At 46.4% G+C, this 17,296-nt stretch overlaps 1 protein-coding gene across 1 annotated transcript in view; it reads right to left on the reverse strand.

Moving 5' to 3' along the window:
- DNAH1 (dynein axonemal heavy chain 1) overlaps positions 1-17,296 on the reverse strand; it is a 148,135-nt gene that overhangs the window by 90,814 nt on the left and 40,025 nt on the right. Inside the window, exons 19-23 of the mRNA XM_045025192.1 lie at positions 15,518-15,716; positions 14,243-14,496; positions 13,249-13,461; positions 1,336-1,500; positions 122-243 (exon numbers count right to left, since the gene is read on the reverse strand). Of these exons, the coding sequence (XP_044881127.1) occupies positions 122-243; positions 1,336-1,500; positions 13,249-13,461; positions 14,243-14,496; positions 15,518-15,716 (953 nt within the window). The remainder of the gene's footprint in view (positions 1-121; positions 244-1,335; positions 1,501-13,248; positions 13,462-14,242; positions 14,497-15,517; positions 15,717-17,296) is intronic.

Here is a 17,296-nt window from a genome sequence, read left to right on the forward strand (position 1 = left end):
CATGAGAGTTCCATGAGACTGTGCTTTGGATGAGAAAGAATGATGCACTTGTTCCCGGGAGCCATAATCAGAGTGATTCTCTGACTTCACACCTAAGAATGGCCTTCTGTCTTGGGATTACCTGGGGAAAGCTCCTCTCTTGGTCTCTAGATATTCACTCAGCCCTTTCTGCACAAGGTCAAGTAGCTGATTACATTTCCGAAGGCTCTCCAGCAGCCTGGGATCGGGACACAGGGAAATCACCTGGAAAGGACATGAACATCAAAAAAAGCATCAGTATACTAAATCCTAGTTAGATAACTACATTGGAGGCAAGTTGGCTACAGAGAGATATTATTGCTGGGCTCAGAGGGGCTCATTCATAGGAGCTTTTTCACATGGCTCTATAGAGACACGAGCTTTGTGGGCCAGGAGAGGCAGTTACATTCAGAGATAAGACAAGTCTACATATTTTGGAGTTGTCCAGATACCAAACAGTGATGATCAACATTCAAACACTGAATACAAACAATGACAGTCTCTGTGGAGGAAAGGGCTGTGCGGCAGGAGAGTGCAGAATGGTAGTACCAGCATCAGGGGAATGGGGCTGAGGAGGTAGAGTGTGGGGTGAGGGAAGGGAGCCAGGTGGTGTGTGGAGGTGAAAGTGGGAATCAGGCACCAGGAGGTGTGGGGGGGGGAGCCAGGTCATGCTGCTAAAGCACCTGACGGAATAAGCCTACGGAACAAGTCACGAGATGCCCTATTTGTAAGGACCCAAAGCAAATTAAAGGCTGTGGCTGTGCTGTATAGGAAGGTGGGGGAAACAACAGACTTTGCACCCGTCTGCATACCATGGGGCAGATCTGAGGAGCAGGTCTCTGCAGCTCAGCCTTGTTGGGGAGATGGAAATGTGGGCAAGTTACTGACGTGCCAGAGCTGTGGCGAGTGGCTCAGCACACAGTTTAGAAACACCCCCGGTCTCTGGAATGTAAACAGCATTTTAAAAGAAGAATCTTAGCAAGCTCCCCTGACCAAGGGTATTACTCATGCAGGGCCATACCTGCACATGGTGCTTTGACAGACAAGTATAGAAAAGGGGGCCAAATGTAGCTTTAGAATAAGTGTGCACAATTGCAGGTAAGTCACTATCGCTGCATCTGTTTCCATCAGGACTGAATTTGGCCCATGGTCCCTACCTTGAGAAGTCTGCAATCTAAGCAAGTGAACAAAGAATGCAAGAGGAAAAAAAGGATTCAATTGTAATTCATACGCAAGCAGCTAAGATAGTAATACCTAGGCAAAGATGTGTGCATGCAAACATACACACATATGCCATGTGAGCACACACAGCCTCACCTCTCTGTTCTCATTAGCATTCTTCATGATCTTCCTCCAGGTCCTATCCATGGTTTGGTAGCGTTTGCTTTCTACTGGCAGCTGTCTATTGATGTCCTCTGAGCTAAAGATGGGCTCCAGGTATAGCCAGGAGCGCTGGCATGTCAGCCACTCCTCTAGGACATCCTGGTGGGAAGTCATGTAATCAGGTCAAGAGGCCTACTGCAATAAGTACAGTTCCTAAAACAGTTCCTCTCTACATGCCCTGGGCTCAGATTGGAGAAAAGAGAGGTGATCTTCTCCTAAAACACCACCCACAACACTAAAATCCACCCAGAGCAGCTGGTTGTTTCTACTAAAATAATTTCCTATTATTTCATTGCTAACAACATTGATATTTAAATTTTCATTAATAGGCATCAGAGTCAACACCCACTGGGATGAATGGGGGCGGTTCACATCTATATGTAGGCCCTATTCTTCTCCCGTTGAAGTAAACATTAAAACAGCCACAGACTTAACGGTGCAGCATTAAGCTGCTAGAGCTATTCCTTCTGTCTGCCTGTAGACAACAGGACATCAGGTCACATTAAGGGCTTGTCTACACGATGGGGTAATGCACCCTAAGGGGTGTGATTTCTAGAGCACACTAACGTCTTGTGCATTAATTGGTCTGTGCAGACCTTGCTGGTGTGCACTAGATTCCTTAGTGCGCTTTAACAAAGTGCTGTTTCAAACAGTACTACATTAAGGAACACCAGGGAACCTTTACTGCATTCCAGCAGAGGCCAAATGGACCAATTAATGTGCAACACAGTGCACTTTAGAAATCAAATCCCCATGGGGTGCATTGCTGCTCCAGGGAGCCTAGCCCTAAGGTGGTTATCTTGCAACAGGAAGTGCAAAATTTTTACTATGTTTTAAGATAAAAGCTTAAATTCTGCAGAATCTGATGTGGCTGCCAAAGAAGGGCTGGTACACAGTTCCCGCCAATACCAGCTCAATCTGACCTTGTTCACAGAATGCTCAATGAAAGCTTCAATTAAGAACATTTCAAACAAAATATTTGGATAAATTCCAAACATTTAAAATAAGAAAACACACAGGAAATACTGCCTGAAAGAGATTCAGAACACGGTGTTCAAGAACCAGCTAAGACATGGAAATAACAGCTCATTGTTCAGTGTTCATTTACTTGATGTTTCAAGCTCCATAGAATCCTGCAAAGCTTTGTAGAGTGTCCCTAGGATGTGACACGCTTTCAGCTGATGGCAATATATACTGAAGGCTGCATCCACATAGAGATTTTCTTAAATTCTCCTTGTGCTTCTCTGGCACCAATACAGCCCCTCCAACTCTAGCAATAGTGCACCTGCTCCTGTGGACCAGATACTGCTGGTTTTATTACTGTGTCAGCCAACCCTGATCAGAGCAGCTGTCAACGACACAGTGATAAGAATGCCTGAATCTGACCCACAGCAGTGCTCCGGTCATCACTAGCACTGGTGCAGCTGCACCAGGGTTGGGGAGAGAACATGCTCAATGTTAACCTTAGGGGCTAACATAGGGACAAAAATTACAAAGAACTGATTAAACATGGAGTCAAACTCTGTTTTTTCCTCAGTTGTGTGGCAGGAAAAAAATGCCATCTTATATCGAGGTTAAAGGACCACATATTAACCCAGGCAGATTCTTAAATTAAAACATGGTCCTGTCCATACAGGCAAGAATAAGTCATGTTATAACATGATTTAGTCATAACCATGTTTGTCGGCCACATTTAAACATGGGTTATTTTTAGTTTAGACAGGGCCTGTTTACTGCCTCTTCACTGGACCACCCCATACTGCTAATCTCTCAAACAAAGCCAGTCTTCAGGCAGATGGCAGCCTTCAGGAAGAAGCTCCTAAATGTTATGTGACTTGGGTTTTAACACAAGATCACAGAGGCTAAGAAACTTCACCTTGGGGTCTTCCAGAGCACTGAGCTGAACACAATGGAACGTATGCTAACCAATGTATTCAGTCTGGAAAAATCAGTTGTGTCTGTAATAACCATTTGTTCATCCTAACTAAATCCTCCATGTATCTAAGAGGAGGAGCAAGTGAATGCAACCTGATGACTTGCTGAGAGTGTGAATACATCAAGAGCAGCACTGCCAGCCACACCCTGACAGAAGCTACCACAGGAATAAAGAGCACGGGTCATTTCCTTACAACCCCTTTGGAGGGGATCTGCAGAAGAGCCAGCACTGGCTGAACTCTGCTCCCATTGGTAGAGTTAAACCAAGACTGAGCACTTTTCAAAATACCATCCCTAGTGTTAATTTAGGAAGAAGGAAAATATTGAGTTATGGGAGCTATAAAAAAACCAATGGGGCAGCCTGTGCCAGACTTGCTCACAGTGGTTAGCACTGTATGCCATGCATCACCCCATGGAAATGAATGAGACTTCATGGCGCAAGGCACTGCTCAGTGTGAGCAAGTCTGGCACAGGCTGGCCCATGGTTTTTTCCATAGCTTAACTCAATATTTTGAGTGGCACAGTTTGGGCCTGTAGGCCTGATCCAGCTCCCATGGAAATCACTGGCCAAACTCCCATTAACTTCAGTGATGCAGGATAAAGCATTATATGAGCAGCTGGACAAAGGAGCTACTTAGGCCTGGTCTACACTAGGACTTTAATTCGAATTTAGCAGCGTTAATTCGAACTAACCGCTCAACCGTCCACACCAGGAAGCCATTTAATTCGAACTAGAGGGCTCTTTAGTTCGAATTTGGTACTCCACCCTGACAGGTGGAGTAACGCTAAATTCGACATGGCTAGCTCGAATTAGGCTAGGTGTGGATGCAAATCGAACTTAGTAGCTCCGGGAGCTATCCCACAGTGCACCACTCTGTTGACGCTCTGGACAGCAGTCCGAGCTTCGATGCTCTGAGCAGCCACACAGGAAACGACCCGGGAAAATTTGAATTCCTTTTCCTTTTCTGGACAGTTAGAATCTCATTTTGTGGTTGGACATCGGGGCGAGCTCAGCAGCACCGGCAGCGATGCAGAGCTCTCCAGCAGAGGAGTTCACGTAATCTCTGAATAGAAAGAGGGACCCGGCTTAGACTGACCGGGAACTCTTGGATCTGATCGGTGTGTGGGGCAAGGAGTCTGTGCTTTCGGAGCTGCGCTCCAACAAACGGAATGCAAAGACCTACGAGAAGGTCTCCAAAGCCATGATCCAGACAGAGGATACAGCCGTCATGCAATGCATCGCCGCGTGAAAACCAAGGACCCCAGACAAGGCTACCAAAAAATCAAAGCGGCAAACGGACGCTATGGAGCCTGCCACCACTGCCCCACCAGTGACCATGGACTCTGATGATGGGACAGTGTCGACGGACAGTTCCTCGACGATGTTCACGGATGGGGAAGATGAGGAAGTGTTTGTGGAGGACGAGGCAGGCGAGAGCGCTTACAACGCTGGTTTCCCCGACAGCCAGGATCTATTCATCACCGTCACGGAGATCCCCTACCAACCCTCCCCAGCCATGAACCCGGATCCTGAATCAGGGGAAGGAGCAGTCGGTAAGTGCTTTAACCATGTTAACTTTTATTCTTAATATAACAGGAATCTGAAGTGTGTGAGAAGGAGGTCTCTCTATATATGGTGATAGATCAGAAATCCTCCTGGGAGATCTCCACGAAGCTCTACTTCCGTTAATCGATAAGCATCAGCAGGAGGTTCCTGGGGAGAGCTGCCTTATTGGGTGCTCCGTGATAGCACCCTTTTCCGCGCGAGGCTTTCATGCGGTATTCAGGGAGCATTGCCTCCCCGAGCACGGCTGCATCGGTCCGTGGTTCGTGATAGATTTCACGCAGCATGCGCTCTGTATCTCCTTCAGTGCCCGTCCTCACGGTGATCTCGCTAGGAGACTCATGCATCTAATTAGGGGATTACTGTAATCTTACGCCTGGTCCAAAGTATTTTTAAAAAATCTCCGGACAGACGGCATAGCAGAGACTCAGCACGCTACTGCGAGACGAGCGTAACGGAAAGCCAAAGAATCAAATGGACGCTCATGGAGGGAGGGGTGACTGAGGACGCAAGGTATCCCACAGTTCCTGCTGTCTCCGAAAATGATTTGCATTCTTGGCTGAGCTCCAAATGCTTCTAGGGACAAAAACAGTGTCCGCGGTGGGTCAGGGCATAGCTCAGCAATTTACGCACCCCCCCACCCACCCCCAGAAGTGAAAGGGAAAACAATCCTCTCTTGACTCTTTTACATGTCACTGTATCTTTACTGAATGCTGCAGATAGACGCGATGGTGCAGCACTCAACACCAACATCCTTGCTCCCCCCACGCTATGGATGGCTGATGGTACAAAAAGATGGGTATCCGTCCTCAACATCAGCCTATTGGCACATGGGGCAGTGCAAAAGGACTGGTAACCATGCCGACTACTATCTGTCAGGTTCCCCAGTGTCAGGTGAACCTAATTTTTCCTGGTAGATGGTACAATATGGCTGGTAACCATCGTCATCATAGCAACAGGGGGCTGAGCTTCATCAGCCCCCACCCTTCATGTGTAAAGAAAAGATTCAATTGCCCCTGGACTAGCAGCAGGATGCTGGGCTCCTCTCCTCCACACTCCTTAATGTCCTATGTGGACTATCATAGCAACTGGAGGCTGCCTTCCACTCATTTCTCACTAACAAGTCACTGTGTCTTATTTCTGCATTCTTTATTACTTCATCACACAGGTTGGGGGACAATGCTATGGTAGCCCAGGAAGGCTGGGGAAGAATGGAATGAACAGGTGGGGTTGTTGCAGGAGCACCCCCTGTGAATAGCATACAGCTCATAATTTCTGCTGGATCTGACACAGAGCAGCTGTGCTCTCTGGTTCTATGATACAGTGGTTCTCTAGTACACTTGCCCATATTCTAGGCAGGACTGATTCTATTTTTAGATACCAAAAAGGAGGGATTGACTCAGGGAGTCATTCCCAATTTTGGCTTTTGCGCCCCTGGCTGCTCGGCCAGGGGCACTTATGACTGCACCAAATGGTGCAGTGCAAAAGGACAGGTAACCATGCCCATCTTATTACCATCTTATTACCAATTTATGGTATGGTAGATGGTACAATATGGCTGGTAACCATCTCTGCTGTCATGCAAAAGCAAAAGCATGCTGCTGTGTAGCGCTGCTGGACCGCCTCTGTCAGCGGCATCTAGTACACATACGGTGACATACACAAAAGGCAAAACAGTGTCCATGGTTGCCACGCTATGGCGTATGCCAGGGCAATTCTGGGAAAACGGGCTTGAAATGATTGTCTGCCGTTGCTTTCCCGGAGGAAGGAATGACTGGCGACATTTACCCAGAATCCACCGCGAAAATTATTCGTGCCCCAGCAGGCACAGGGGTCTCAACCCAGAATTCACAGAGACAGCCTAGACTCAGTTAATTGTTCGCAAAAATGTATCTTTGAAAGGAATTCACTCCCTGTTTCCCATCTCACAGCTTCCACTGTCTCCAGACCTCCCCCTCGCAGAGGCTGGCAAAGATTAGGCGGAGAAAGAAAAAGACAAGGGACAAGATGTTCGATGAAAGTATGGGCTGCTACCTAGCCGAGGCGGACCAGCAGAGCCAGTGGAGGGAGACCGCCTCTCTGTACCAGCGCTCACACAGCGAACGGGAGGAGAGGTGGCGTGAGGAAGACAAGCAGGCGACTCAAACAATGTTTGCACTAGTGAGGGAGCAAACGGACACGCTCAGGCGCCTTGTGGATGTTCTGCAGGACCGCAGGAGGACAGAGCCCCCCTGCAGTGTATCTGCAACCGCCCTCCCCCGCCACAAAGTCCCATACCCCCCTCACCCAAAATAACCAGAAGGAGGGGCGCCAGAGGCCGTGTAAACTGTCACTGCACCCCAGCAGAGTGCTCAAGTACCAAAAAGCTCTCATACCCTACATTTGCAGAAGTCGTTCCCTTCCGGACTCACACAAGTCCCAATCCCAGTTCCATCCCCTAAGTGTCTACTTAAGTAATAAAAATACTTTGCTGTTAATTACTGTTTCCGTCATGTTTTTTCAAAGAAGACTGTGTTTGAATGGGGGGCGTGGGGAAGGGGGTTGTTAATTGCATAGGACAGTCACCTTTCCCAGGGTACAGACACGGGGGCAGGATCAGCAGCGGGTCACACACACAGTGCAGTCAGTAGGCACCATGGTCGGTATGGGAGGTGGTTTCCAGGTTCTGTGTGGGCGGGGGGGGATGTGACTTTGTAGCGGGGGAGGGCGGTTACAGATCTTATACAGCGGTCCTTGTCCTGGACCGCTGAGTCACGCAGCAAAGGAATCTGTATCCGTACTCCTCCGCCACAAGGTCCCATATCCCCCCGCACACAGAATTCGAAAAAGAGGGATGGCAGGCTCTGTTGAAAGAAGCATTCCGGCACTGCGGACCGCTCTAGGAGCAGGAGCCTGTCATTTGTTGAGTTTAGAGGCGGTCTTTACATCACCGCACACCCTACCCAGCACAGTCTGCCTCCCAGTTTCAACCCTTTAACGCAAAGTCATGAATAAAGAAACCTTTCTTCAGTAACAATGGGACATGTATTTTATGTTTACACGTGTGTTGGAAGTGGGGGAAACAGGGTGAACGGGGTATGTAACCGAAGAGGAGAGTCAACAGTCAGTGGGTAAAGAAACAGGGGCAGGTTCAGCTTCTCTGTAAAGAAACTGAACAGTCACAGGTCACGCTGCTCGCTGGTATTTGAAGAGTTCCTTGTCGCTGTCCCAGGCGCCTGTATAGGGCTTCATGAGCAAGTGCATTAGCGGGCAGGCTGGGTCCCCGAGGATGACTTTAGGAATCTGCTCATCCACAACAGTTATTTCGTGGTCCGGGAAGAAACTACCTTCCTGCAGGCGTCTGAGCAGCCCACAGTTCCTGAAAACACACGCATCATGAACCTTGCCCGGCCACCCGACGTTGATGTTTTCAAAACGTCCCCTATGGTCCCCCAGTGCTTGCAGCACCATTGAAAAGTAGCCCAATTTCTCATCAGCTGACTGTGGAAGAGGTGGACGATAAAGTGCGTGGAGGAGAAAACGGTGATGATCGCAGCGGGCTCCATGCTTGCAGTGCTGTGGCGTCCGCGCTGTCACTGACCAGAAAAGTGCACGAACAGATTGCCCGCTGGCGCTTTCAAGGAGGGAGGGAGGGAGGTTGTGATTGACGGTTCAGTGACGACACTTACCCAAAACCATCCTCGACACATTTCTCCCCCCAGCAGGCATTGGGGGCTCTACCCAGCATTCCAATGGGCAGCGGGGACTGCGGGAACTGTGGGATAGCTTCCCACAGTGCACCGCTTCCAAAGTCGACGCTGGCCCCGTGAATGTGGACTCAGAAATTCGAATTAGTGTATTTAGTATGGATACACAAATTCGACTTCATAAGGTCGAATCCACAAATTCGAACTAAGTTGATTCGAAATAGTCTTGTAGTGTAGACAAGGCCTTAGAGACAGGAGTGCCCCAATCTTTAATTTAAAAAAAATGTAGCAAAGAAAACCAGAAAAGCACAGCACAGGGGTCTGATCTTCAGAAGTGCTGAGCACTCAAACTTCACTGGCAGCTGCAAGTGCTCCTGATCTCTGAGGTTCACTTTACTCACTGCTCTTCATATTGCATGGGCAGACAGGTGTATAATTAAGTGTCTTTTCTATAAAGACAGGCAGAAGAGAGGTTTCTGTGAGCACTCACAAAGCTATACATAAAATAAATGTGCAGATGAAGTTGAAACCCACTAAATATGAGATTTTACAGTTATTTAAGGGATTTGGATACCCAATTCCAATTAAAATGACTAGGAATTCAGTGGCCAAATCTCTTAGGCTGAGATTTCAAAGCTGCTAAGGGTATGTCTACACTACGAAATTAGGTCGATTTTATAGAAGTCGATTTTTAGAAATCGATTTTATACAGTTGATTGCGTATGTTCACACTAAGCGCATTAAGTTGGCGGAGTGCATCCTCACTTCTGTGGCTAGCATCGACTTACAGAGTGGTGCACTGTGGGTAGCTATCCCACAGTTCCCGCAGTCTCCGCCATCCGTTGAAATTCTGGGTTAAGCTCCCAATGCCTCATGGGGCAAAAACATTGTCACAGGTGGTTTTGGGTACATGTTGTCAGTTGCCCCTCCCTCTGTGAAAGCAACAGCAGATAATGGTTTCATGCCAGACACCAGGGCCATTAGAAGAACACAGCAGGGCGTGCTGCGCATCACAGAGGCTTTGAAAACCAGTTTCATGACTGGCCAGGCTTCGGTGTGACAGTTGTGTGTGTTTCTCCTTGATGCAAACCCGCCCCCTTTGTTGATTTTATTCCCCGTAAGGCAACCACCCTCCCACCTTCGAAATAAAGTAACTATTGTTTTGAAACCATGCATTCTTTCTCTATTAATTAAAAAAAAAGAAGAGATAACAGACAAGGTAGCCCGGGTGGGGTGGGGGAGGAGGGAAGGACAAGGTCACATTGCTTATTGTAGCCACACTAAAAATCAAACTGTTTGAATGACAGCCCTTCTGTTACTTGGGCCATCCTCTGGAGAGGATTGGCTGGGTGCCCGGAGCCTCCCCCCGCGTTCTTGGGAGTCTGGGTGAGGAGGCTATAGAGCATGGGGAGGAGGGTAGGCAGTTATACGGTGGATGCAGCGAAGGTCTGTGCTCTTGTTGGCTTTCCTGCAGCTCCAACAGATGCTTCATCATGTCCGTTTGCTCCCCCAACAGACATTTCATCATGTCCGTTTGCTCCCCCATTAGCCTCAGCATCGTGTCCTGCCTCCGCTCTTCACGCTCACTTAATTCTTTCCTGGCCTCTGCCACTGAATGCCTCCATGCATTAAGCTGTGCCCTATCAGTGCAGGAGGACTGCATGAGCTCGGAAAACATGTCATCACAAGTGCGTTTTTTTCGCCCTCTAATCTACGATTCTGGGGGGGAATGCATGGTCACCTGAGCTGCTGAGTTTGCCATGCTGACCAAACAGGAAATGAAATTCATAAGTTCCCGGGGCTTTTCCTGTGTAGCTGGCTAGTGCATCGGAATTCAAAGTGCTGTCCAGAGCGGTCACAATGGAGCACTCTGAGATAGCTCCAGGAGGCCAATACCATCAATTTGTGCCTGCACTACCTCAAATTCGACCCAGCAAAGTCGATTTTAGCACTACTCCCCTCGCCAGGGAGGAGTACAGAAGTCGATTTTAAGAGCTCTTTAGGTTGACGGAACGGGGTTGGTTGTGTGGACGCATTCATTTATAAATTGACTTAATGCGGCTAAATTCAACCTAACCCCGTAGTGTAGACCATGCCTAAGTGTTACAGGAGGATTTCCCCTTTTGGCTTTGGTTGTGATCCCATCAATAAGGAATTCTTTTAAAATTCCCATGGATGCTGGATAGAATCCCACAGTAATTCTCTTGGAATGTGCCATGTATTTTTAATGCACAGATGGTCTTTAAATAGTCTAAAGCAACTCCAATCAAGTATAATCCGTACTGTGACGCTGGCAGACAAGATGCCAACTCTTGCCAACGCTTTAGGCCTCAGCTGAGCACTGAAAAATTCATTCTTGGAAACTAGTGCAACTCACGTGTGTGTTAGTATGGTTAAGATGGGTATTGGATATATAACAATGGGTTTAGACTTTACAAAATGCTTGGAAGTTGCTACATGTATTAATCCTACTTATAATGTCTGTATTCCATGCTATAAGGTAATACTTAAGTATTTGCTATAGAGCTGTGAAATGTTTGTTCTGAACTATCTAACTCACCAAATAAGAAACTTTACCTAGTGCTAAATCCCTATGAAAGGTATTACCTCTTGCATCAGGAAGGGCTATCAAAACCATTGTGGAACATCAAAATACACAGACTTTGCTAAATCACCCTTGCACAGGCTAAGTGCAAAAGAACTTGTCCCATCAGCTTGAATTCTGGAAAAAGGAAATAAAGATAGCTGATGTGAAAATTTTTCATCTCTTTCCCGTTTGGACTCTCACAGGGCTGGAGCTAGGAAACAGAAGCAGAGATCTCCAGAGTCAACCTGGGTTATCCCCAAAAGACATTCAGTGCTGACAGATTGCTACAACTCTGTCACTTTTTCAAACCCTAGACAGTAACGCATTTCTGTATGTGTTTGCCAGCTTTAACCTGTAAATAACTCTCCCATTTCTTTTTTCTAGTTAAGAATTCCTTGGTTAGTTTACTATAGGATTGGCTACAGACATTGTCTAAGGTGTGAGATCTGAGGTACAAATTGACCTGGGGTAAGTGACTGGTCTCTTGGGACTGGAAGCAACCTGAATTTTATGTGATCTTTGGTATATGGCAACCAACTATCACTAAATCCTATCTTGACACCCAGACAAGCTGCCTGGAATCCCCAAGGGGACTGTCAGTGACTCTATGGTAAGACTTTATAGTGCGTCAGAAGTTCACACTTGTTACTGGGTTGATAAGCTCTAATGATAGAACATACAATCTGTTTGGGGTGTCTGCCCTGCTTTTTGACAGTCTGCCCTGAGGTTGGCACTCTCAGTTGTGAAACACTCCAGCCAATGTGACAAGGACATCTGGTAATAACTAAGCTGATCAACGCTTAGATCCACTCAATTCTATAAGGTCATCTCCCTCACTCTCAGGACTTCAGAGACTGTTTTTGCTACATCAGAGAAAGGAGAAATACATGGAGAAGTTTTGCTATCCTGGCAGAAATATCAGTGCAGTCACTTTGTGGAACTCTGTACCTTTAGCGACAGGAATAAATGGCAAAAAGAAAGAACAGCAGCCAGGGACAAACGCACACACAGTGTCACAGCCAAAACACACACTAACACACAATATATATATATAAATATAGCCAGATTACCACATCACCTGCTTCCATAAGGGCAAGGTTGCCTTTGTGTGTCCTTCTTAGCCAAGTAAAGCAGGTTTGACAACCCCTTGCCCATCACACATGGGCAGGTAAGCTCCCATAAGTAAAATGAAATAATTATAAACAACAGACAACAATGTTGTTACTTCTAGAATTTACAAAACACTCTACAAACATTAGCTAATTAGGATTTTTTTCCTGCTCTCATCTACAACTAACATCAAGTAGAGTGTGATCCCTCCTAGGTGCTCAGCATTCTCTTCTACCCTGGAACCAGCAAAGTACTTAAGAATGTGCCTAACTTTAAGCATGTATGTAGACCATTAAAGTCCAATGGAACTATTCATATGCTAATAAAAGTTAAGCACGTGCTTTATGTGCTTTGCAGGATCAGGACAAGAATGCATAGCACCTTGCAGAATCAAGCCCTTAACATGCAGTTTGACTGTGGTAGGGCCTGAATATCACTAGGCAAAGTGCTAACTACTATGCAAGTCAATAGAACTACACCTCTACCCCGATATAACGCTGTCCTCGGGATCCAAAAAATCTTACTGTGTTATAGGTGAAACCGTGTTCTATTGAATTTGCTTTGATCCGCCGGCGTGCCAGCCCCACCCCCCGTAGCGCTGCTTTACCACGTTATATCTGAATTCGTGCTGTATTGGGTCGTGTTATGTCAGGGTAGAGGTGTACTCACGGTGAGAGGAACTACACCTGGGGTAGAATCTTCCGCCCATTGAAGGCAATGGGAGTGCTGCCATTGACTGCAATAGGCCCAGGATTTCGCCCCTGCTATTTGTGAGATCAGGTCCCTGGTTTGTTCCATTTACTAAAACAGAAGAATTATGAGAGCCCCTCTGACTCCCTGAGCACAGATGTGCCGTGAATATCTACATATCACCAAGCTCCTTAGCTGCAACTGCATATTCTTTCTATTCAAACAGAGTCGAAAAGCCTCAATCCCTCCCTTGGCAGCAGGTGGGAAATTGGTACCTGTGTCATCTTCAGCTTGGTTTCCCAGGTGTTCATCCTGTCTTCAAAGGGTTTCTTGTACGGTGAGAAGGACATGCTCTGAGTCATGACAATATGATCATCTAGGAGCTGCGAAGCTTCATCAGGGCTCTTCAGAATGAAGGTTTCCGTCTCTTTATAGGGCAGTACATTAAACAGGATGGAGACCCATTCGCTCTCCATCTTATCAAGTGCCTGGGAAATGAGGAGAAGCAATTTAACCTTAGGTCTCAATACACGGACATTGCATAATGCTTTCCTCCACTTACATGTCTCTCAAATACCATCATTTAAAAAACTAGGTGAATGGTTTCCACACTGGAAACTACAGCCATCTATTTAATCCACAGAACATTCAGCAACAGCACAAATTTCCTCTGCCCCATCCAAAGAGCCTCAACCCTATCCTGAAGGACCACCTTCAAAGAAGAGAAAGTAACTTCATTTCCATGCCCACTGATGTCATGGCACCTCCACTGAGTCTGGTAGTAGAGTGCCATTAGAGACAGTGGTAATGGTGGCTTTTGCAGTATGGATATCTGCCCACTGGAAAGTGGACTGAGCTCACAAACCCATTTCACAGAACAAAAAGCTGCTAGATGATAGTGACTTTCATTCCTGACCATCTTAGGTCCTATTTGAACTGGTGACATGAAGGTGAAAGACTATATCTATATAACCAATGACTCCACTGAGCTATCCAGTCCTCTCCCGTTTCCATACACACACTGTCTGATGGCTGATTCACCATACCAATGTCTAATCTCCCTGACACAGATACAGAGGATTTGTCCAGTCATGCGAGGACACCAACATTCTGAACTTCATTCTGCTTTTCTCTGGGATTTCTGTAACAGAGTGAATTTTAATGCTCATGAAAGCATGGAGTTGTCATAAGGAAAGCATCCATCTAGAGACAACTTTGGGGCATGAACTATGACACTGAAAGGAAACCCTCATTAGATGCTCTCCTCACATTCTCAATGGAGAACTCCTTGCCCGCTATCTCAGCTATTTTGGCAATGCTGTCAATGTGGTCCAGCAGCTTCATCTCCAGACAGCGAGAAAATGTCAGATTGGCCTTGGGCTTAACATTGATGTTGATCTCCTTGGAAAGCATCTCCCAGTGCCGGTTCCGCATGCCAGGATTGCGCAGGCCCTGAATCAGGGGGATATATGGTCTGAATTCTTCAATCCTGCCCCGGATTTCCACAGCTATATCCTGGCATGCTTAAAGGAGCAGGAAAACAAACAAACAAAAAAGATAGCATCAGCAACAATGAGATGATGGGTGGAGGATAATGCTTCATATAGAGCTGGATTCTGCACAGTGCAGGTGAGCGGTGCTGTGCTTTCCAACACAATGCAAAAAGCAAACAGCAGGACAGGGAACACTGGGGAACCCAAGCTTGCATTAATGAGGATGCTGCCTCATAGCAGGAATAAGGCCAAAAAGGGAGGAGCATAGTCAAGTGCCATATTTGCATATTGGAAACCACACATCTCCTCAGACACACCTATTCACTGCCCACAGCCTGCACTTTTCTAGCACCTTTAAAGTAAGGCAGTGAGCATGCAAGGCCCATGAAATTTAGTAATACTTCCATCTAGTATGTCAATTACATCTAGGAATTAACTTTAATTGCAGCCAAGTGTGTCCTCTGGTTGCACTTGCACAAGAAGTGCAACAACCTTGCACTCCCTGCTATGTGTCACACAAGGACTGGCAGACTCATGGCCTTAGTGGATATTGTACTATATCCTGGAGGAGCAGTGGAATGAAAAGATCAAAAGCAGGTATTCTTATTGCTTCTACTTATCATGAGTCACATTCACTCACACATCCACTCACAACCTCCTCCACTGGGGATGATTCATTGCATTGTTCAGCAGAGAGATCAAGTTAAAAAGGATAAATCAAAATCTCCCACTGCAGAATATATTTCACTCCAACCCAACTGGAAGATGGTTTTAGAACTACTTCAGAAGACTGGTGGATGCATCTTTGGGAATCCTGGACTGGGACATGGGGAAGTTTACTTACAAATTTAAATCTCTTTACATTTTTTGGAGGGTGGGGGCATTTACTTGAAGCAGATTTACACAGATCTGCAGAGCTGCATGTGACCACCCAAGCTCACTTCACACAGAACACATATGGGATAACCTGCTGAATCACAGGAATGAGGTCTTCATGACACTCTGCATAGCCTTGTGTGCTGGGGTACACAAACCAAACTCTCCCAGTTACCTGGTACATCCTTGAACTGCTTCACACACTTGTGCATGGTCTTAAAGGATTCATTGACATTCTTCTCTAGCTGTTCAGCATCAATTGCAGAGAGGGGGTCGTTCATCCAGCTCTCAGACCAGCGTATCCAGTCTGATGCTGTGGTCCAGAGATCCCAGTATGGCTGGAATTCCTTAACCATCCTGGACAGCTTATCATACTTTGTGAAGAAAAAAAGAGTATTAATGAACAATGGGCGTATTTTCCTCTAACAGTGGCTCATATTTTACAGAACCATGTGGCCCTGGCAAAAAGGCACAATCCCACCTGGAGCTCCTGAGTAAGCACGGGGAATGCACATGGTCCAATATCCTTTAAGATGATTTATTAGGCTTCCCTCTGCACTGCTAGCCAGAGCAGACAGGCACAGGGTCATAGCATCGCTTCCAGCTTGCTCCCTCTCAGGGGACTTGCAACCCTGGGGATGTTTGGAGGGGGAAGACCTTGTGCTCTCCCAAGGCACAACCTAGCCCTTACTAATCAGTCATGAAACAATACAAAATTGTGGATAGAGACAGGATATACACAGAAAAACAAAGGCCCTCTGGGCTGAATTCAACCTTACATACATGGGCACAGTTCCATTTAACTGCAATCCAAGTTAAAACCATGACTTAAATTATTCCTATGACATTTAGTGCCAACTTCTCAAAGGCGGGAGAATGAGACATGCTGGCCAAAATGCATACATTTGAGTTACACCTGCAGAAGCCCATATCCGTGCATGCAAACACTTAATTTGATGTGCAGTTAGCTGATTTTCATTTGCAAATGCTCTGTCGCATCAATAATATGAGATTTTTTGTGGATGCAATGGACCCATACACATTTTGAGGACGTACCTGTTAAGGACTCAAGTTGCAACTGTGGATGTAACAGTAAAGAAAAAAAATCACACTAAGCTATTGAAAGTTAAGATACAGAAAATTATTAGAGAAAATAATTCTACTCAATAGCCATAAAGGAAAGAGAGAGAGAAAATGTGTATGGGCTTTTATGAGTAGCTAGAGCCACTAGTGTTTGTGACTAAAATTATTTTCTTAAGACAACACTCTGCCTTCCAAATTCACAAAACACTTTCCTGTATGTGACTATAAACCACTAGTGACAAAAGTAATGACAGCCACTCATGCCCATATTCTGTGCCGTAACTCTCTAACAGGAATGAATGTAACTAACTGCTACTTCATCAGCCTTCCCATCTTTATGATCCAGGAGCCAAGCCTTCCATACACCTGGCTACCACTACCCCATGAATTCTTGATCAAGGCGCATGGATAGGTAGAGCTCTGCTGCAGAAGTGGCAATTAAATGTCCTATGAACTTGCTCACCCTTCCATGTCTTCTTGGACCAGCTCTTCCACAGCATAGAAGAGATGAGCAGAGAGCATTGGAATGGAGTGACCATCAGAGTGGATTGCTGGTCCTCTCTAGTTAACATAAGAACTGATGGATAAGCCAAAATGATTGAGAAGGAAAGAAATGATTTAATCTCACAATTGGGACGTTATTACCTAGGGCAGTGGTCCCCAACCTTTTCGTCTGGCGGGCACTAGACGAAGGACCGTGGCGGCGCTGGAGCACCTGCTGAAATGCCGCCGAATTTCTGCAGCGTTTCGGCGGCGACGCCTCTTGATGACGTCGCTTGTTGGCAGCAAGTGGCGTCATCGCCGAATTTCTGCAGCGTTTCGGTGGCAACGCCTCTCGATGATGTCACTTGCCGCCAAGTGACATCATCGA

This window comes from Mauremys mutica, chromosome 7 (genome assembly GCF_020497125.1).
Source record: "Mauremys mutica isolate MM-2020 ecotype Southern chromosome 7, ASM2049712v1, whole genome shotgun sequence".
NCBI lineage: Eukaryota > Metazoa > Chordata > Testudines > Geoemydidae > Mauremys > Mauremys mutica.